This window comes from Solanum lycopersicum, chromosome 12 (assembly GCF_036512215.1).
Source record: "Solanum lycopersicum chromosome 12, SLM_r2.1".
NCBI classification, from domain to species: Eukaryota; Viridiplantae; Streptophyta; class Magnoliopsida; order Solanales; family Solanaceae; genus Solanum; species Solanum lycopersicum.
In genome coordinates this window covers 66,863,981-66,882,329 of record NC_090811.1, presented here as the reverse complement: position 1 = coordinate 66,882,329, position 18,349 = coordinate 66,863,981, and the positions used below count along the sequence as shown (strand labels likewise).

At 32.6% G+C, this 18,349-nt stretch overlaps 5 protein-coding genes across 5 annotated transcripts; 3 read left to right on the top strand and 2 right to left on the bottom strand.

Annotated features, from left to right (window-relative positions):
- The first annotated feature begins 425 nt into the window (after positions 1-425).
- LOC101250784 (uncharacterized) lies at positions 426-3,748 on the top strand. The gene is made up of 2 exons (XM_004253078.3): positions 426-1,412; positions 2,726-3,748. The coding sequence occupies exons 1-2, from the start codon at positions 849-851 to the stop codon at positions 3,506-3,508; spliced, it is 1,347 nt and encodes a 448-aa protein (XP_004253126.2). The 5' UTR covers positions 426-848; the 3' UTR covers positions 3,509-3,748.
- On the bottom strand, positions 3,664-4,574 carry LOC101251074 (3'-5' exonuclease). The gene has a single exon (XM_004253079.5). It carries the CDS (start codon positions 4,572-4,574, stop codon positions 3,924-3,926), a length of 651 nt encoding a protein of 216 aa, XP_004253127.2. The 3' UTR covers positions 3,664-3,923.
- A 3,182-nt stretch (positions 4,575-7,756) lies between these two features.
- On the top strand, positions 7,757-8,461 carry LOC101248958 (uncharacterized). Its single transcript, XM_004253154.5, has one exon. The coding sequence runs from the start codon at positions 7,757-7,759 to the stop codon at positions 8,459-8,461; it is 705 nt and encodes a 234-aa protein (XP_004253202.1).
- A 1,781-nt stretch (positions 8,462-10,242) lies between these two features.
- Positions 10,243-14,267, top strand: LOC101251665 (probable CoA ligase CCL5). Its single transcript, XM_004253081.5, has 5 exons — positions 10,243-11,695; positions 13,034-13,179; positions 13,609-13,676; positions 13,769-13,871; positions 14,000-14,267. The coding sequence occupies exons 1-5, from the start codon at positions 10,468-10,470 to the stop codon at positions 14,111-14,113; spliced, it is 1,659 nt and encodes a 552-aa protein (XP_004253129.2). The 5' UTR covers positions 10,243-10,467; the 3' UTR covers positions 14,114-14,267.
- Positions 14,268-14,707: 440 nt separating this feature from the next.
- On the bottom strand, positions 14,708-18,324 carry LOC101251964 (uncharacterized). Its single transcript, XM_004253082.5, has 2 exons — positions 17,834-18,324; positions 14,708-15,189 (listed from the first exon to the last, which is right to left on the bottom strand). The coding sequence occupies exons 1-2, from the start codon at positions 17,944-17,946 to the stop codon at positions 14,982-14,984; spliced, it is 321 nt and encodes a 106-aa protein (XP_004253130.1). The 5' UTR covers positions 17,947-18,324; the 3' UTR covers positions 14,708-14,981.
- Between the last annotated feature and the right edge of the window lie 25 nt (positions 18,325-18,349).

Here is an 18,349-nt window from a genome sequence, read left to right as displayed (position 1 = left end):
CAATATTTCAAACTTTTATTACAATGGTCGTATTTTTAAATAAAAAGTCATTTTTTCGTTCGCCCTTTGATACTTGTATTTAGAGTTAATAAAGAGCTCTTGAGTTTCGACTTTTCAGTATCAAATCACATTTATTAAGAAATGCTTAACCTTCAAAGTAAGATTTTTAGTGCGAATTTAAATTTAATCAGACTTTAACGTGGGTATCTGATGAGAAATAAAAAAGAAATGGAGTTTTTAACTGTTGGAATAATTCAAAGTCGGAATAGAAATTGTAATTAGCTTAGAATTTGTTCTTTGATATTTATTTAATTTATTCGTTTGTTCTAGTTTATATTTTTGTAATACATTTTCTAGTTCTAGCTATTTTCAATAGAGAAAAACAGAAAAAACTTATAACGAGGTTCAAAGAGTTCAGCGCTCTTGCTTAAACGAAAAAAATATCTTATTCATCCTTCTACGACTCTTCCGATAAAAATGCCTTATCAACAAGTTATACAATATTTTCATTAACTAATTAAAAAGACATAGATAGATATTTACTATATTTATATTTTCCTAATTGATTTATGGAATAGAATTTATATTTGAATTTAACTTCTCACAAAATATCCTACACAAAAAAAAAAATCCAAAATAAAATTCATAAATATTACTTTTATTTACCATAATTCATTATTATTATCATTATCATCTTTATCATATTCACATTTTTTTTAGAAGCATTCAACGTTTACTTCATGATTCAACAATATGGAAAAAGCAAAGGAAATTTCTCCTTTCAATGAATAGTTGTTGAAAAGTTCATTGTTAAATTCAATTTTCTGCGAATAAATTTCTAGTTGAAGATGAATGAAACTCGAAATACGACGAATATTTTGAGAAATCCTTCAAAATTTCTTCATCGGTGTAGTAAATGGATTTCAGATCTAAATTTGAACAAGTTATTGTTGATATTACCATCAATTTTGTTTATTGTTTATGTGTTTTACTCTTCTGTTGTTGGTGGAGGAAGAAGTACTGTTGTAGTGTTCAATCCTTTCTCAAATTCAAAATCAACTACCAGTTACGTTCCCGGAGATGGATATGATTTTCCGGCGAGATTTGCAGATGAATCGGAGAAGAAACGGAGGAAGGAGGAGCTGGATCGATCGAGAATAGCTGTGTGTTTAGTAGGTGGGGCCCGTAGGTTTGAACTTACTGGGCCTTCAATTATACAGAAAATTTTAAAAGTTTATCCGAATTCTGATCTGTTTCTTCATAGTCCATTGGATTCTAAAGCTTATAAGCTTTCATTGTTGAAATCTGTTCGGAGAATCGCCGCCGTTAGGATTTTCCGGCCACAATATATACCGGAAACTGAGTCACAAGTTCGAGTTCTAACAGCTCAAAATTCACCTAATGGAATACAGGTATTTTTCTCCTTTCGATTTTTTTAATTTTTTTTTTAAAAAAAATAATTAACAAAAAATTTTGAATTAGAAAAAGAGTATTTGTTTGTTAGGATGTAAACAAAGAGATAATGGTGGCTTTTTCGTTGCTTCTAACGCAATTCTAAAACAAAGCTTTTTAATGGAAGTTGAGTGGTGGTTTTAGCTGGCGGCTATCATGTTATTAGTTGGAAGTAGACAAATTTTTTTAGGTAATTATTGTCTATCGAGGCGAAAACTGCTCTCTTGATTGTTGATTTCACGTAATTTGTAATCAACGTCATATATTATACATCATACTTTCGAAAGTCAGTTCAGATAGATCATCAACTTAAGAGTATGATATTTTTGATTTTTTTTTTTTGTTAAGGGGATGATCGTTAGGTTGATGATTTTGGTAGATATTTTAGAGATTTTGAGTACGAAAAAGCTAGGTGATTTTTATTTATTTATTTAAATTTTAATGGAGAAATTATTTAATATTACGAAGGGGAAAGTTGAAAAGTGTTTATAAGTTTGATTGAACATTGCTAATTATAAAACAAAGATGACTTTTCAAAGGGAGGTTTTGGGGTTAGTTGAGAATCAATATATCTAATGTTTAATTATGTGAAATTAAAACATTAATAATTATATTAAATTATTAAAGTAGCTTTTTGGTTTGAAGTTTCTTTTTTCATACTAAAAGTTAGGTTGGAAATATTTTTGTATGATTTCACTATAAAGATGAGAAAAGATTCTAGAGTTAAGTTGAAGATAAATGCTTAAGTATATAACTTGTAAAATAATATTAATGTTGCTACCCTTAGGGAGAAGCATGAAGTATTTGCTTGTAAAATTTGGTTTGGTGTAAATTTGGCAACCAATAGAAGTACAAAACCAAAGTCCAAATGGTCTTTGGCAAATTAAATATACAATAGGTGGTGGGTCTAGATTAGGTAAAAATAACACTTTCACCTAAAAAATATTTTGTTAGGATTAGGTGATATTGATAATGTCAAATGTCCTCATTCAAATGAAAGCGCTCCCTACTGAGATCTTTTGTGTACTTGTATTAGGCTTCTGATTAATCAGGATTTGTAATGTAGGTCGGGCAGAAAGCGTTTCCTACTAAGATCTTTTGCGTACTTATATTAGGTATAATGCGGTAGCCTATTAAGGCGGAAAGCGCTCCCGACTAAGATATTTTAGTGAGTCATATCTCTCATATTGTTGTCCGCACTAAGTAGTAACATGTATTAAGTTGGTTTGATGTAAACAACCAGTTATTTGAATTCAACATGTTGCAATTTCAGGGGTTGCTGCAATATTTCAATTTGGTAGAAGGTTGTTTGACAATGATCCAAGACTATCAAAAGCAGAACAACTTCACATACGACTGGATAGTCCGAACTCGAGTTGATGGCTACTGGTCTTCACCACTAGGCCCCGAAAACTTCATCCCCGGGCGTTACCTCGTCCCTCCAGGTTCCTCCTACGGAGGCCTGAACGATCGTTTTGGCGTTGGTGACTACAACACATCGGTGATTGCTCTTTCGAGGCTCTCCATGATACCCCAGCTTGATTTAGCAGGGCGTATTCAGCTCAACTCAGAAAGTGCATTCAAAGCCCAACTTACAACTCAACAAGTCCCTTACCTAACTATGTGCCTTCCCTTTTGTGTAGTAACGGATCGTCAGTACGAATTTCCACCATCCCATTATGGCGTACCGGTTGCAGCACTTTCTAGTCGAGGCCCCCTGAGTGGGGCCAAATGCCGGCCGTGCACGCCCGTGTGCACCGGGTCATGCGTTGAGGTTGCCATGAATAGACTAGATAAAGGATGGAGTTGGACGGATTGGGCCAATAACTCTCTCGAGCTATGCGATGCTCACGCTGAATGGGAGAGCGGGTGGGAGAGAGTTTTCGACAGAGTGGCGGGGAAAAAGCTTGCTGCAGCTAGAAGAAGGATTGATGGAATGAAATTAGATCAATGTATTAGGGAATTTGCTGAGATGAAGAATAAAACTTCACGTTGGGAGGCTCCATCAGGTACAGAAATTTGTAGTTTAGGTTTGTTGGACACTCCCCAAAGCTAAAAAGAAGGAACCCGTCCTTTCGAGCTTCTAGTTCTTCTGGATTGCAACCCACGAGGGCACTCTAGAGCAACCTTTGAACGCGTTCCGCCTTATTATTTAGTGTATCGAGTTACATATTGTTTATTTCTTGAAAAAAAAAAGTCCATTTACACATAGTAGGATTCTTAATAGTTCTTAGTATAACTGATTCAAGTGTTAGGCTCTACTGAATAATGAAATATAGCATCACTTTGGTACCTATATTTGCTTTTATGTATATGTTTTTTACTTGTGTCGAACAACATATAACATTCATAAATTCAAATATAAGAAACGAAACGTGACAAAGTAAATACGCAACAAATTCTCAAATAAAACTTCATCCATCAAATTCTATATCTATACTGTTTCTACGTAAATTTGAAATAGTCGGATTCTAATATCTTCGAGTAGAAGCAGCACCTACATTCAAGTGCTTAGCAATTTCAGAAGAAACAAAAGCATCAAGACAAGCATATTGGATTTGATTCAAACTCAACCATTCACTATCCCATCTACCCATAGTAACAGATTTTGGCTTAACAATCTCCTTTTCCAGAACGACATTGCATAGTTCCTTCAACCCAGCATTCTTCAAATTCTTCATACCATATACATCAGCAGCAATTCCTCTCAAATCCACCATATTCTTAACATTCAGCTCATAATCCTCCAACAATTTCTCCACATCGCTTTCAATTCCAATTCCGACGAAATCATACTCACGATTCCCGAGAAAATTGAACAGAGACTCCGGGATTGATCGACAGTAGAGGAGTTGGATAATGAGGCAACGACGATCGACGCAGATCTGGAGAACGGCGGCCGGGTTTTGCTGGTTACGGTTGAAGTTAGGACGCCATTCAACGTCAAGTCCGGCGATGAGACGGCGATTGCCGGAGTGAGAAGATACAGTTTCGGAGATCCACTGGGTGATGATATCGGGATCGGGAGTTACCGTTGTTTTGATTACATCGCTGTGGAAGTGAACGTCGAAGAGGTCATACCGATTGTCTTGCTCCTCTTTGTCGACGATACGGAGATTCATGGCGGCGATTTCACCGGCGTAGAGCTGAGAGAAATCGCCGGCGAGGTTTTTGACTAAAAAGAGAAATTGAGTGGACTTGATGTGAAAATATTGTTAACAGTAGGGATTAAATACTAATTGTCATACTTTGACTAAATTTTTAGCTAAAATTGCCCCTCATTTATGACTGCAAATCTATCTTGATCTATTAAATATAATTATGAGTCTTTTTTAACCCTAAAGTTTTTTTAAACTCATAATTTTACCATAATGTTTTATTTTGTGAAATAAATCAATTAAGTTTGAAGATACGAGTTTTGCCTCATTACTTTAAATCTTGATGAACATATAATAAAATGTTAACCACATTTTGTATTGATATACAAATCAATAAATATATAAAATATGTTTCATTGTATAAAGTGGGGGAAAAGGTTTGAAAAATAATTTAATTTTGGCCGAAATTATTGTTACGATAAAGGGTTTTTTACCCCTGAACTATTTAATAGTATATTTTAAAGGTATATATGTGTCCACTTTGACAAATTACTATTTATAATTATGTAATAATTTTTATGTCCACGTGAGCACATATATACCTTTAAAATACACTATTAAATTCAGGAGATAAAGATTCTTTCCAAAGTTTGATATCGTAACAGTAATTTCGATTAAAGTTCGAATATACTTCAAACATTTTTCTTTATAAAATAATATTAAATATTAATAGTGTTAAAGAGACATTATTATTATTTGACTTCACGAATCAAACATTAATATGAGTATATATATAAATGAAGAATACATATAATATTATATAAAGCCATCAATATAGGTTGGATTGCGCTAATCAGGACCAAAGTTATAGTAATATCAAATTGGTTTGTCGAACACCCTTCGTTGATAAAGTATACTATATATAGTTGATTAAATTTTAGCTATGGAACCATTGACGCCAACCGGCCAAGGCTTTGAAATTTGACAAGTGAGATTGGATATATATGTACCCCAATCGAGTGAGCCTTAAATAATTAACTCAATCGAACCCTAAGAAGGTTGAGGTTAGGTCTCAATGAATCACATGCATATACAGAAATTGATATCACATCGAATATACAACGCTAATGATATTTCATAACTAATTGATTGAGCTTTTGCCCATAGATGTGACAAGTTGATTAGAATGTGTCCGTTATTTTTTAAAATTGTTCTTTCAATCCAAATTAACTCTCAAGTTGGCACCTAAATAATTCAAATAATTTTACAAAGTAACAAATTTTAATTGAACACACACACAAAAAATATATAATATTCCATTTCTTAGATAAAATAAGCTCCTCAAAATAACTTCAACTACACTAATTTTGTCAAGCACACTTAGATCTAATTATCAAAAAGTTAAGAAATAATTCAAATATGGCCTTGGTTATGTCTTATATGAAATAAGATCATTTTTGGCTTAGTAAAATAACGATAGAGACATAATTGTATCAACCTACTAACAAAAAATAAATATGATTAATTTCTCATACTTAATAACATTTGCTACACTTATTCATCTTTCCTTTTAATCAAATATTGATTTTTTTTAAGGAAAAAAAAACGAATAATAAATATTGAGAGATTATTTTTTCTTTTTTTTTAATTTTCATGAAATTATTAATTTGGAGTGCTTTGCTTGAAGAAACAAGATAACGTGCTATTATTGAAATTGTTTGCATCATCTTCATTTTAAAATCTTTTTTTTTTTTTTTGAGCTCCCACATGATTAAGAACACATGGGTTTGTAAATATTAAAATTTTTAATCAATTAAAGAAATTAGAAGAAAAATAAGAGTACATTATTCAAGTACTTATCCTCAATTTTCATTAAAACAAAAAAAAATTCTTTGTTTTAAGAATTTTCTTGGAAGTTTTCCACACGCTTTAATTTATCGTACTTTAATTAACTATCGCTGTAGCTAAAAAAAATGTATTTTTAAATTACTTTGTTTCAAAATTTTAAGACCAAAATTAATTGTTGTTTACTAAGTAAACAATACACGTCTTATATTTATTATCTTCTTAATCATCATGAAAAAAAAACTAAAATTAATAATAATTAGAATGTTAATTAGTGACTAAATGCTCCTCAATTAGCAAACATTTTGTCTGCATGGAGACAAATTAAATATCGGCTATGGCATCTTTTTCTCTACATGCATGTATTTGCATGCTACCAACTATTATAAACTATAATTTTATACATTAATTAATTATATAAAAATATTACTTCCTCAACTATAACATTAGTAATATAATTGTGTAATCGTACAACTATAATATAATCCTTGGGAGGTAGAATACATAAAAATTTACGCAGATCTAAATACTTCTATATTTATGGAATAGAAAAGTTATTTCTGATAAACTCTTGATAGGAAATTGAAATAATCAGAACATGATATAAAGAAAAATTCGACATAAAAATAACACGATTGAACAGAAGAAATGAAACAAGAAGTAACAATGAAATAGAAGAATAACATACTTACACATATACTAACAAATATTTGTATACATAGTAATAATATAACTAAATGAAATCCTACAAATAAACTAACACTAATCCACAAACAAGAATATCTTAACAACTAATCAACTACCAATTATGGTTAGTGATAGAATAGTAAATACTGATTCTTAATTAGAGGTCTCAAGTTCAATTTTTTTCTGGATATATATGGAGTCGTCGTTGTTAGAGCTGCTTACGATCAATATGTGACTTTTCAACGAAATTCGAATTTAATCAGACTCTAATATAAATATTGAATATAAATATCGAATACTAAATGAATAATAATAATAAAAAATAAAACTAGTCAACTACTATACTATATCAACTAATCAATCAATGTATCAATTACACATATTTTTCTCCATTTCTCATTTCCAATGAAGTTTCCTAAGGGAACAAATTTTGGTACCTTAGCTGTTGCCAATTATAGGACAACAAATCCGTACAAAAAAAGGATCCTTCTGTCCTTTTTCCTAAGAGATCTCAGATCTCAATTAATAATAATAATAATACATCTTTAATTAATTTTCTCTATTTAACTATAAATACATTGCTAACATTTTAGATATAATAACAAAGTACATTAATCTTTAATTTCAACAATATTTTTCTAACAATCCTTGATTTTCTCCTAGAAAAAACTTCAATGGCACTCCCAAATTTTGATGCTCTAAGAGACTTGCACGAATCGGCTAACGACATGCTTCACTCCCCGGTGATCAAACGAGAAATCGCTCATCAGGGTCAGGAGAAATGGACACACGAGGTTTCAGAAACATCGTTAAGGATGTTGGACGTTTGTGGTACCACTAAAGATGTTCTTTTGCTTGTTAAGGATCACGTTCACGATCTTAAGTGCACGTTCAGAAGAATCAGTGTTGGGGAAAACGCCACAACAGAGAACAAGTTCGCGCCTTTTCATTGCCATAGGAAGAAGTTGAAGAAAGAGATGTTAAAGCGACTGCATTCCTTGAAAGGAATGAAATATAACACTAAGTGTATTGATTCATCGTCGATAGATAATGAAAATAATCTTATGGTGGTTGTTAATGTATTAAGAGACGTTAGAGTGGCAACAATGTCAATATTGGAATCTTTGATGGCACTTATGTCAATGCCAAGTCCAAATGTGACACGGAAATCGAGTAAAGGGTATTTTGGTCCAAAGTTATTAATGAGAGTAAATAGCTTAAGCTCATGGGAAAAATGTGATACGATGACATTACAATGTGCTAATAAAAGATTAGAAGCCGTGGAATTAGCCATTGAAAATCTTGAAGAAGAACTTGAATGTATTATTCGAAGATTAATTCGAACAAGAGTTTCACTTTTAAATTTACTTACTTATTAGTAAATTAAAGAAGAAATAATATTGTAGGAGCTACTAATTTAACTTCCTATTAATTATTTGAAGGGCTTTAATCAATTGCCTAATATTCTTTTAGTTAATCAATTAAGATCAATGCACAAGTAGCTCAATAATTATTAAATTTTAGTTTGATATATATATATATATGAATTAAAGTATATTATAAGATTATTTTATTATGCATTTAGATATTTAATTAAATTAAATCATAATTTATTTGTCTGTCTAAATAAAATTAAGCATATATTTGAGATGCTATCGATATATTATAAGCCTAAAAAAGAAGGAAGAGGTATAATACAAAGAGATAATTAAATTAATAAATAATGTGGTAGAGTAATAAAAAAAAATCTTTATTTTAAATTAGATCTATCTCAAATTAAAAATTTTAAAATTAGTATCAAATCGCTTTTGTTAAAGAGCGTGGTGTACTCTCAATCCGAATAGATTGTTCCTCGTAATTTTTAAAAATTTTATCAAGTTTTAATATGAATATTAATTTTTTTATCGAAGATTTTCTAAGACTCCACCGACCACCAACTAGCATAGCGTGAACATTTATAAGTACTTTTTATTTTATTTTTTTAAAAAAACTGCTGATTATACTGACTTAATTTAATAATGTCTGCATGGCAACAAATTTTAATATTTTTCCTTCTAATTAGCATAATTTTCAAACAACAACATCTTAACAACTAATGTTATAATTATTTTCGTCTATTTTTAATTGCGATAATTTTTTTTTATAGTCAAACAAAGTAATTTTAATTAATATTTTATGATATATTTTTTATCGTATTGATATGTGAAAAGTTAAAATATATAGAACTTTTTTATATATATAATTTTTGAATTTAGGAATTTTTTATTTAAAATATCAAATTAATATAATTTTATTTATCTTAAAAAATTAGTCAAATTAATTTTAAAAAAACATAACATGATAATTAAAAATATACCGTGCTAAAGTACTAACACATATCAACTAATTATCAATCAATCTAATTTCTTGTTTTTATTGATATACGAATCATTTTTGTACCTACCATAACATATTAATTAAATTACAATAATTTGATATTTTAAACAAAAACTTTAAATATTTAAAAACTATACAGAATGTACTATAAATTATAAAATTTTTGCATAGTAAAATGATGAAAATATACACCATAAAATAATAGTCAAAATTCTTATAATTTGATTCTGAAAAAAAATTAAAATTAACGGAGAAAATATAAATTGTTAAAATAAATATGTGTTTACAAGTGTCACCTTCAAATAAGTCATATAACGTGTGATTTAAATTTAATAAAATTTTAATGCGAATGGTGGACACAAAAACCGAAAAATAATAATACTAGTCTCATTATCCACGTTTTGAACGTGTTTAAATTGGTCTAAAGTAAAGAAAAAGTAGGCATATGGTTCCAAAAGACCAAAAATAAAAACAAAAAACGTGATGAACCTAAGCATAAAAAATTGAAAACTAGAGTTTATAAATCAATAAAAAAATTTATTTTTCATATCAAACTTAATTAATTAAAAGAAAGAAAATACCAAAAAAATTATACGAAACAGAGTGAGATGGATAGAAAATAAAACTTTTTTATGCAATACGAAACAAGATAAATTAAAATTTTTACGAATTAAGCTCGATTCGCCCACCGTTTTTTGCCATCCATAAACCCCAATAGTGAATTCTAGAAATTAAAAACTTTATTGGAAATGAACATTATTACTGACACTTTAAATGATAATTGGAAATCGATCCACAATTTTCTATATCCTATAATTAATAAACACGTAATCTACATGCAAAACATTAGTCTAAAAAAAAAAAAATCAATAAAGTAACAGTCAACTTTGGTGATCTAAAAATATTCTAAAAACTATATATTATAATCTCTCAGATTCAAAATCTGTTATAAAATTCCAATTTTTTCAGTTTGAAAAACAATACTCTTAACTATAGACGGAGAATCCCGATGATGGCACAGTATAACAATAATTCTACCGTCGATCCAAAATCCGGCTATTCACCGGCGAATTCAACTTTCTACAGCAAACGTAGACCAATTCCGTTTCCGGCGAATGAATCTATTGATGTAACAACTTTCATTTCTTCACGAGCACATAGCGGGAAAATCGCTTTCATCGATGCTACGACTGGTCGGAAACTCAGTTTCTCCGACGTATGGAACGCCGTTGAGTCGTTAGCTACTAGTTTATCAGTTGATATGAGTATTCGTAAAGGTGATGTTGTTCTTCTCCTTTCTCCTAATTCCATTTTCTTCCCTATTATTTGTCTCGCCGTTATGTCACTAGGAGCTATAATCACTACAACGAATCCACTCAACACGAACAGCGAAATCGCTAAACAGATCAAGGATTCGAATCCTGTTCTCGCTTTTACAATCCCTCAACTACTCCCGAAACTCACCGGATCTAATCTCCCGGTGATTTTAATCGACGGAGTGAATGATTCAAATTCGAATCTCAAAATCGTTGGGGATTTACAGAAATTGATTCAGAGAAAACCTAGTGAAAGCAGATTGAAAGAGAGAGTTACACAAAACGACGTAGCTACTCTGCTTTACTCATCTGGTACTACCGGAGCAAGCAAAGGAGTTATTTCATCTCACAAAAACCTAATCGCCATGGTTCAAACTATAGTCAGTCGATTCAATCTAGATGAAGGTGTACAAACCTTCATTTGTACTGTACCTATGTTTCATATTTACGGATTAGCAGCGTTTGCAGCTGGGTTATTAGCATCTGGATCTACTGTTGTTGTATTATCAAAATTCGAAATGGATGAAATGCTCTCATCGATTCACAAATACAAAGCAACTTCTCTACCATTAGTGCCTCCAATTCTCGTTGCGCTTGTGAATAACGCTGATTGGATTAAGAAAAAATATGATTTAAGCAGCTTGGAGAGTGTTCTCTCCGGCGGTGCTCCGTTGAGTAAGGAAGTGATTGAGGGATTTGTAGAGAAGTATCCATCTGTGAGGATTTTGCAAGGGTATGGGTTGACAGAGTCGACCGGAATCGGGGCGTCGACGGATTCTTTGGAGGAGAGCCGGAGATATGGAACGGCGGGAATGTTGTCACCGAGCATGGAAGGGAAAATTGTTGATCCGGAGAGTGGAAAAGCTTTGCCGGTGAATAAGACCGGTGAGCTTTGGCTAAGAGGACCTACCATTATGAAAGGTATGACTTTTTACAAGCATACTGTATAAACATGTTATTTAACTTGTCGATACACATATCTCAAGTGACATGATAATATCGTGTAGAAGGTAAATTGCTATAAAAAATATGTGTATCTAATTGTTCAACTTTACATAATATCCTTGTTAATACATAAGACCGATTAACACGTTCAAGATATTATGATTTCTTTTGGACTTGTGTTTTGTTGTTAGTAATGATTTGAGTTACATATGGTACATGTTTGGACTAGACGGAAATAATAAAGAAGGAATTGAAAGAGATGGGCAAATATTTTATTTTTTTATTTTTATAACAGTGATGTCAGGGCTCGTTTGCATACATATAACTCATTTTATGGGGTTAGTTGTTGTTTTTCGCACCTCCGGATTAACTCTATTCACCAAAACATGGATAAATTGAAAGAAAATGTCTAATATTTTTTTGTTTTAGACTTTAAATTTGAGATATCATGGTTCTTGATTTACTCGAGCCGCTCTTTCCTTCTTGATGTGTGTCAAAAATGTTTTAACTTGAACTTCAACATGCATGTTTTTTAGCAATAAAGATAATCATGCTATGTAAGCTAAATAAAAAATTATGCAAGGTTATGATTATAAGTTTGAAATCTCTTTTTTCTTTTTTTTTGAATTTTATGCTCAATAATGCACTATCATATAAAATGAAAACTGTTGGGGTATTTTCCCTTTTTAAAAGTATCATTTTCAATTTACATGTCATTTAATTTTGATGAAATGCCTCAACACTCCTTGCTTTGAAAAAATCTTCTTCTCTGGCTAGTGAGCTCTTGTTCCTGTCCATACACTATGAAAGTGTAATGATTAATATAAAACTTGCATTATGTTTTGTCTGCCCCACTATTTACTCATAGTGCTTTGATGGTCCCATAAACTAATGGGGGACTGAAGAAATATTCAGCACTTTCTTCATTTCTTGTTTTTTTTACACCAATTGAAGTAGGGTCTTTCGGAAACTGTATATCTTCAAGAGATAGGGATAACGACTAGGTATTTGGAAATTAGTTTGATGTTTTGACCCAAGCGAGCCTTAGAGCAATGATTAAGTTATCTTGTATAATCTATAGATCAGGGAATCTTGCCACGGAAGTAATGCTTGCGGTAGACAATCTACATCACATACCTAGTGGTTGGCCCTTAATTCCCCAAACTCTGCTAAGCGAGATGCTTTGTGCACCTGGTTGCTCTTTTCTTTTCGTATCTATGCTTAGTTCATCGATAATTCACAAGTTTGTGAGAGTGATATCCATTGACCTATTATTATAGCCTTCATTCATGATTATTTTCCTGTGAAAAACAGGTTATTTCAGTAATGAAGAAGCTACTGCTTCCACTCTAGACTCTGATGGATGGTTAAGAACTGGAGATCTATGCTATATAGATGAAGATGGTTTCATTTTTGTGGTTGATAGATTAAAGGAGCTCATCAAATATAAAGGTTATCAGGTAAATGAAAACAAACTCTCTCCTTCTTCCTATATATAGTTGGCTTTTCGCGAAATCCCCTGAAACATATTTTCCACATCAATGTTATCTAAGGCGAAAAATGCAAAAAAGCTCCAAAGTCCATTGGAGGCTAGAAGTAAAGCACAAAAAATCTTAAAACAGAATACAAATATGTATATGTAGTATTTGAATGAACTGAAAAAAAATTGGTTAAGTGAAATATCAACTGTTACAACATTTCACGATTATGCTTATTGGTAAGGAAAAGTACGTATTTAAGTCTTGATGACGACATTGAAGTGGATAAGTGAGGTGAAAGATTCAACATGTCTTGCTCCTCGCTTCAGAGCTTAAGTGCGCTTTATACATGATCTGACACTTTTCTTTATAGTTAAAACTTACGAGACAACTTTTCGTATCATCTTCTAGGTTCCTCCAGCAGAGTTAGAGGCTTTATTGCTCACTCATCCAGAAATTTCTGATGCTGCTGTTATACCGTGAGTGTTACTTCAAATCGCGCTTCCTCTTATGCTTTACTGTTTCAGTATGAATTTCTGATGATCGTTTCATTGATCTCGTTGTGTTTAAGGTTTCCGGATAAGGAGGTCGGACAGTTTCCTATGGCATATGTAGTACGTAAAACTGGGAGTACTATATCAGAGAGTGCAGTCATGGATTTCATTGCGAAACAGGTAATTTTAGAATAGTCACATTCTACTAGATCAATATATATAATAAGAACTCAGACTTGAAACTGGTTTTCGATTTCTGGTCATAGAATATGTAGTGATGCTCAAATTTATCGCGTTTGTTTGTGTAGGTTGCTCCATATAAAAGAATTCGGAGAGTTGCATTTGTGGCTTCCATACCGAAGAATCCTTCTGGGAAAATACTCAGGAAGGATTTGATAAAGCTAGCAACATCAAAACTCTGAGAACAAGATTTATGATTTTTGCATTTTAGCAAGTGTAACTTCCTCAGCAGCCATAGTCTTGTTATTGTGCTAAATAATGAGTGTGTGCTCTTGTTGATTATTAATTTGGTATGATTGTGGAGGAGTACGAAGGGAATGATTCGCTAAGACTCAACTCATTTTGACCTGTCTAAATTTAACTCGACCCGCCATTTGACAGCCCCCTAATGTTATCATGAGGTCACAGGTTTGAGTTATGAAAACAACCTCTCGTAGATTATTGAAATGCAGGGTAGAGCTACGAGCAATAAACCCATATGATACGGCCCTTTCCTGAACCTCGTGCATAGCAAGAGCTTATTCCATCAAACGAAAATGTGGGTTCTATGATCTTCATTTTTATCATCCTACAACTTCAACTAGATCACTGCACAACAGGTTGCAGCCATTTTTATTTTGCTTGCTAAGCATTATTTCCTGTAAGCATCTAATGAAGATAAAAATAGAATGCAGTGATTACTCGATCTATCGCTCATGAAATATGTCAACACTCTTGACATGCATTGCAACTGTATATTCCGCCATTGCCAAGCAGGGTAATGAAAATCCACGAAATAAAAGCAAGGTATATGAAATTTCATAATATGATGAAGGATGAAACCAACAAGACGAAACATCTGCAGTAATAATAGGAGCGGGCGAGATAGCTCTATTGTTAAATTTATATCCCAAAACATTTGATCAGCTTGCCTCTAATTCCATTGTGTATTAAGGAAAGAAAAAAAAGCACCAAAGGAACATCAAAATAGTAGTAAGATATTTCTCTTAATTTACAGGAAAAAGAGTTTGTCCCCCGTTTTGTAAAATAATTCTTGCATTCTACACCTCTCTACATGGATAATGGCAGAAGCATCCTTCGCTTCTTTTTGCGCGCTGATCTTACTTGTTTTGCTATTTTCATGCATAAAAGCAATAGCAAGGTCACACATACTAAAATAAAAGCAAGCTTTAGATGCCTGAAGTAAAGTGATACGGCAGAGAAAACCAGGAACGCTAAAATAACCAGTTCCCATATCACAAAGATGACAACATCCACCCTGCATCAACAAAGAGAAAAGAAATAAGAGAAGGCGGCACAGTGGACAGCGTATTTTAAGTTACAGCCGGATGCATAGACAATGATAATCCTTGTTCACAGCAGGAATTTGCAAAAAGATGTTATTCTTCACAGTTCTAGGAACCAAGCAGTAAGGATCCATTCACTTAATTCTTCATCCGGTCCCATTATCAAAGATCGGGCCTTGACATTTTCACTCGATACAGCATTTGCTGCCTCCACATGTACTAGTATATTCAACGTTTTTGAATAGATCTCTCAAAATAAATGACTGATAAATCATCTCTTCCTTTGACATTTTAATTTGCTAATTTCTTGTTATTACCAATAACTCATGTCTGACTCTTAACACTAATGAATAAAAAAAGGAAGAACTTGCACATCAACCTATGTACCATAGCTTACATCAAGTCCTAAAATGTGTTGAGCATACCAAAATTTTCTTTCTGAAGGTTAGCTAATATTAGATAATTCTTTGGTAAAAGTAAAAAGAGGTTATCAACAATATAAAAATTAAAAAAAGAGGTAGAGAAGCCTCAAAATGTTAGAAGTCGCTTTTAATAATCCATGACGAAATGACCGTCCAAAGGAACTTAGACATGATAGTATAGTATATAATGATTAGACTCAACAAGAGTGGGATGGACACCTACCATGTAGAACGTTATATTCATCAGTAAATATTCTATCATTTCAAGTGGAGAAAATTCCTTATACCGTGGTCTACTTCTCAAAATGCATCCAGTGGAAAGGTTTTGAGAAAAGACTAACACCAATGAAATGTACATGGTATAAAAGTATTCCAGCTTACAATCCATACAGATTCAGTAACCATTGAATGTAATTATTTTTCCTTATTTCCTATTGCAGCTTAAGAACCCAAAATAGTCTAGCAAATCTAAAAGAACTTGTAGAATGAAATAAGGGGCAAAGAAAGGCATGTACTAATAGATGTAAAGGCTTTTGATGTGGTTATATTTCACCACAGGTGATCTATCTTATCCAGAGTTGGCATAAATTCAATAAATTAAGGTGGGCATCATGTCAATAGGTTTGTGGGTGGAAGACAATACTAACAAAATACCTAGACTGCTGAGTGAGCTATCCTACTAGACAATACTAACAAAATACCTAGACTGCTGAGTGAGCTATCCTACTAGGTTGAGCATTATTGATGAAAATATAACTAGAAAGAGGGAAACAGGAGAAGTTCAAAAAGCTGTATAGCGGTCACTCCTTAAAGTATTATGGATACTCAGGAGTTATCGAATAAATATCGGCTGCTGAGTGAGATGATATCTATAATAATGAGGGATATAACTAGAAAGAGGGAAACAGGAGAAGTTCAAAAAGCTGTATAGCGGTCACTCCTTAAAGTATTATGGATACTCAGGAGTAATCGAATAAATATCGGCTGCTGAGTGAGATGATATCTATAATAATGAGGGATATATGTGAAAGGGTTTTCAACATTTTAGATTTAGGAGAGAAGTGAAGGAACGGAAGCTTGTTAATTCCAAGGAGCTGTTGGAGGACTTGACAAATTACAACAAGGAGAAGGATAAATGTTCATTGAGAACTGAGTATCAAATGAACAACACGTTCAGTCTCAAATGCTTCTGCATGTTATTATTGAAATAAGGACAAACTCAAGCGACTTCATGAAGAAAGAGGAACCCAATGAAGATGATTCAAAAGATTCAAAGAAGGGTAGGAAATGGCCAATTGCAATTAGGAGCAGTTCAGTGACCTTCTTTGTGTATAAATAGCCCATTATAATCAGTTTACGGCCTTGTCAAATACAAAACTACTTCGCCTTCTATATTTTTCTTCTTTTAGAGCCATTCTATCAGAATTCCTTGGCTCCTGAATTGTGAAACCTCGAATTCTTCTTGAAGTCCTAGTTTTTCATGTAACACTTTCATTGCATAAATGGCTTAATTTCTTTAGACTAATTAGTGAAACAGGATTGTCAATCATCGAGTCACATCAGAAAATTTTCTGGCAAACAAATACTTGAAGTATATCTAATAGCTTCACAATGTTCCTCTATTCAAAGACCCAATCTTTAACCATCCAAAGAACTTTAACGAGCCAAAATCATTAACTAACAACAACATACCAAATATAATCCTACAAAGTGCGGTCTGGAGGAGGTAGGTGTATCCAGACTTACCCCTACCCTGAAGGTAGAGACGTTGTTCCCTATAGACCCTCGGCTTGATGACAGCAACAGTGTGTAATCCGACACGTGAGATCCAGGGAAGGTAGTATATACCCCTACCCCCTACCTTGGGAGGTAGAGAGGTTGTTCCCTCTGCTCCCTGGAGTCGAGAAACAAAGGCAAAATACTACACAAGCAAAACAAAGGAGTCCGAGAAATGAACACTATACGGTAATCGAAGTATCCTAAATTATAATCTCGAGTATAATCACAAAAACTAACATCCAAATGCTGGAATTTACCAAATCAAATCCAATTCTCAAAAGTATCAAATTCAACAACAATCTCATAGAACATACATGTGCTTTAAGGAGTGCAATTTCATATGATAAGCAAAAATACGAGAGACATCAATTCAAAAGGTAAAACAGAAAAAAACCTAATCGGAAATGAATGATACCTTGAGGATGTTAAGTTAGAGGTAGAGGAGAAGAAAGAGACGGATGCCCAATCATGCTTCGATCTAATCTGATACTCTCTCAGCTGCTCTGCTAGCTTCGATCTCGTAATCATCGTTCCCTTCCACCTTCCTATTCCTCCCCCCTCGCTTCCTCTCTCTCTATAGCTCTCAATCGATTCAAATGTTGATTCTGTGTGTAAACCTACAGCTCTCCTAAGCGCGCATCGATATAGAGTCGATCCCGGAGAGACGAACGTGCCGGCGGCGACGCGGCGGCCGGCGATCGGAAGGGATTTTGAATTATTTTATTATTATTAACAGAAAAAACTTATGTTCGTTTGGGTTATTTTCCGATTTCTCTGTACAATATTGTGACTCTTTTCTAATATTTCAACTAAATCTTTTTATTATTTTATTTTAATTTTTACATATTAGACGTAAACAAAAAACAAATAAATTTTATATATATATATTTCTAGCAATTGTCGCAATTTGTAACAAGCCAATTTTTATTTA

Excerpts from the sequence above, each read along its gene's own strand:
- LOC101250784 (XM_004253078.3), top strand. The coding sequence starts at position 849 with ATGAATGAAACTCGAAATACGACGAATATTTTGAGAAATCCTTCAAAA. Across the intron at positions 1,413-2,725 it reads ATTCACCTAATGGAATACAG|GGGTTGCTGCAATATTTCAA; the intron begins GTATTTTTCTCC and ends TTGCAATTTCAG.
- LOC101251074 (XM_004253079.5), bottom strand. The coding sequence starts at position 4,574 with ATGAATCTCCGTATCGTCGACAAAGAGGAGCAAGACAATCGGTATGAC.
- LOC101248958 (XM_004253154.5), top strand. The coding sequence starts at position 7,757 with ATGGCACTCCCAAATTTTGATGCTCTAAGAGACTTGCACGAATCGGCT.
- LOC101251665 (XM_004253081.5), top strand. The coding sequence starts at position 10,468 with ATGATGGCACAGTATAACAATAATTCTACCGTCGATCCAAAATCCGGC. Across the intron at positions 11,696-13,033 it reads AGGACCTACCATTATGAAAG|GTTATTTCAGTAATGAAGAA; the intron begins GTATGACTTTTT and ends TGTGAAAAACAG. Across the intron at positions 13,180-13,608 it reads TCAAATATAAAGGTTATCAG|GTTCCTCCAGCAGAGTTAGA; the intron begins GTAAATGAAAAC and ends ATCATCTTCTAG.
- LOC101251964 (XM_004253082.5), bottom strand. The coding sequence starts at position 17,946 with ATGATTACGAGATCGAAGCTAGCAGAGCAGCTGAGAGAGTATCAGATT. Across the intron at positions 15,190-17,833 it reads TCTAACTTAACATCCTCAAG|GGTGGATGTTGTCATCTTTG; the intron begins GTATCATTCATT and ends TTGTTGATGCAG.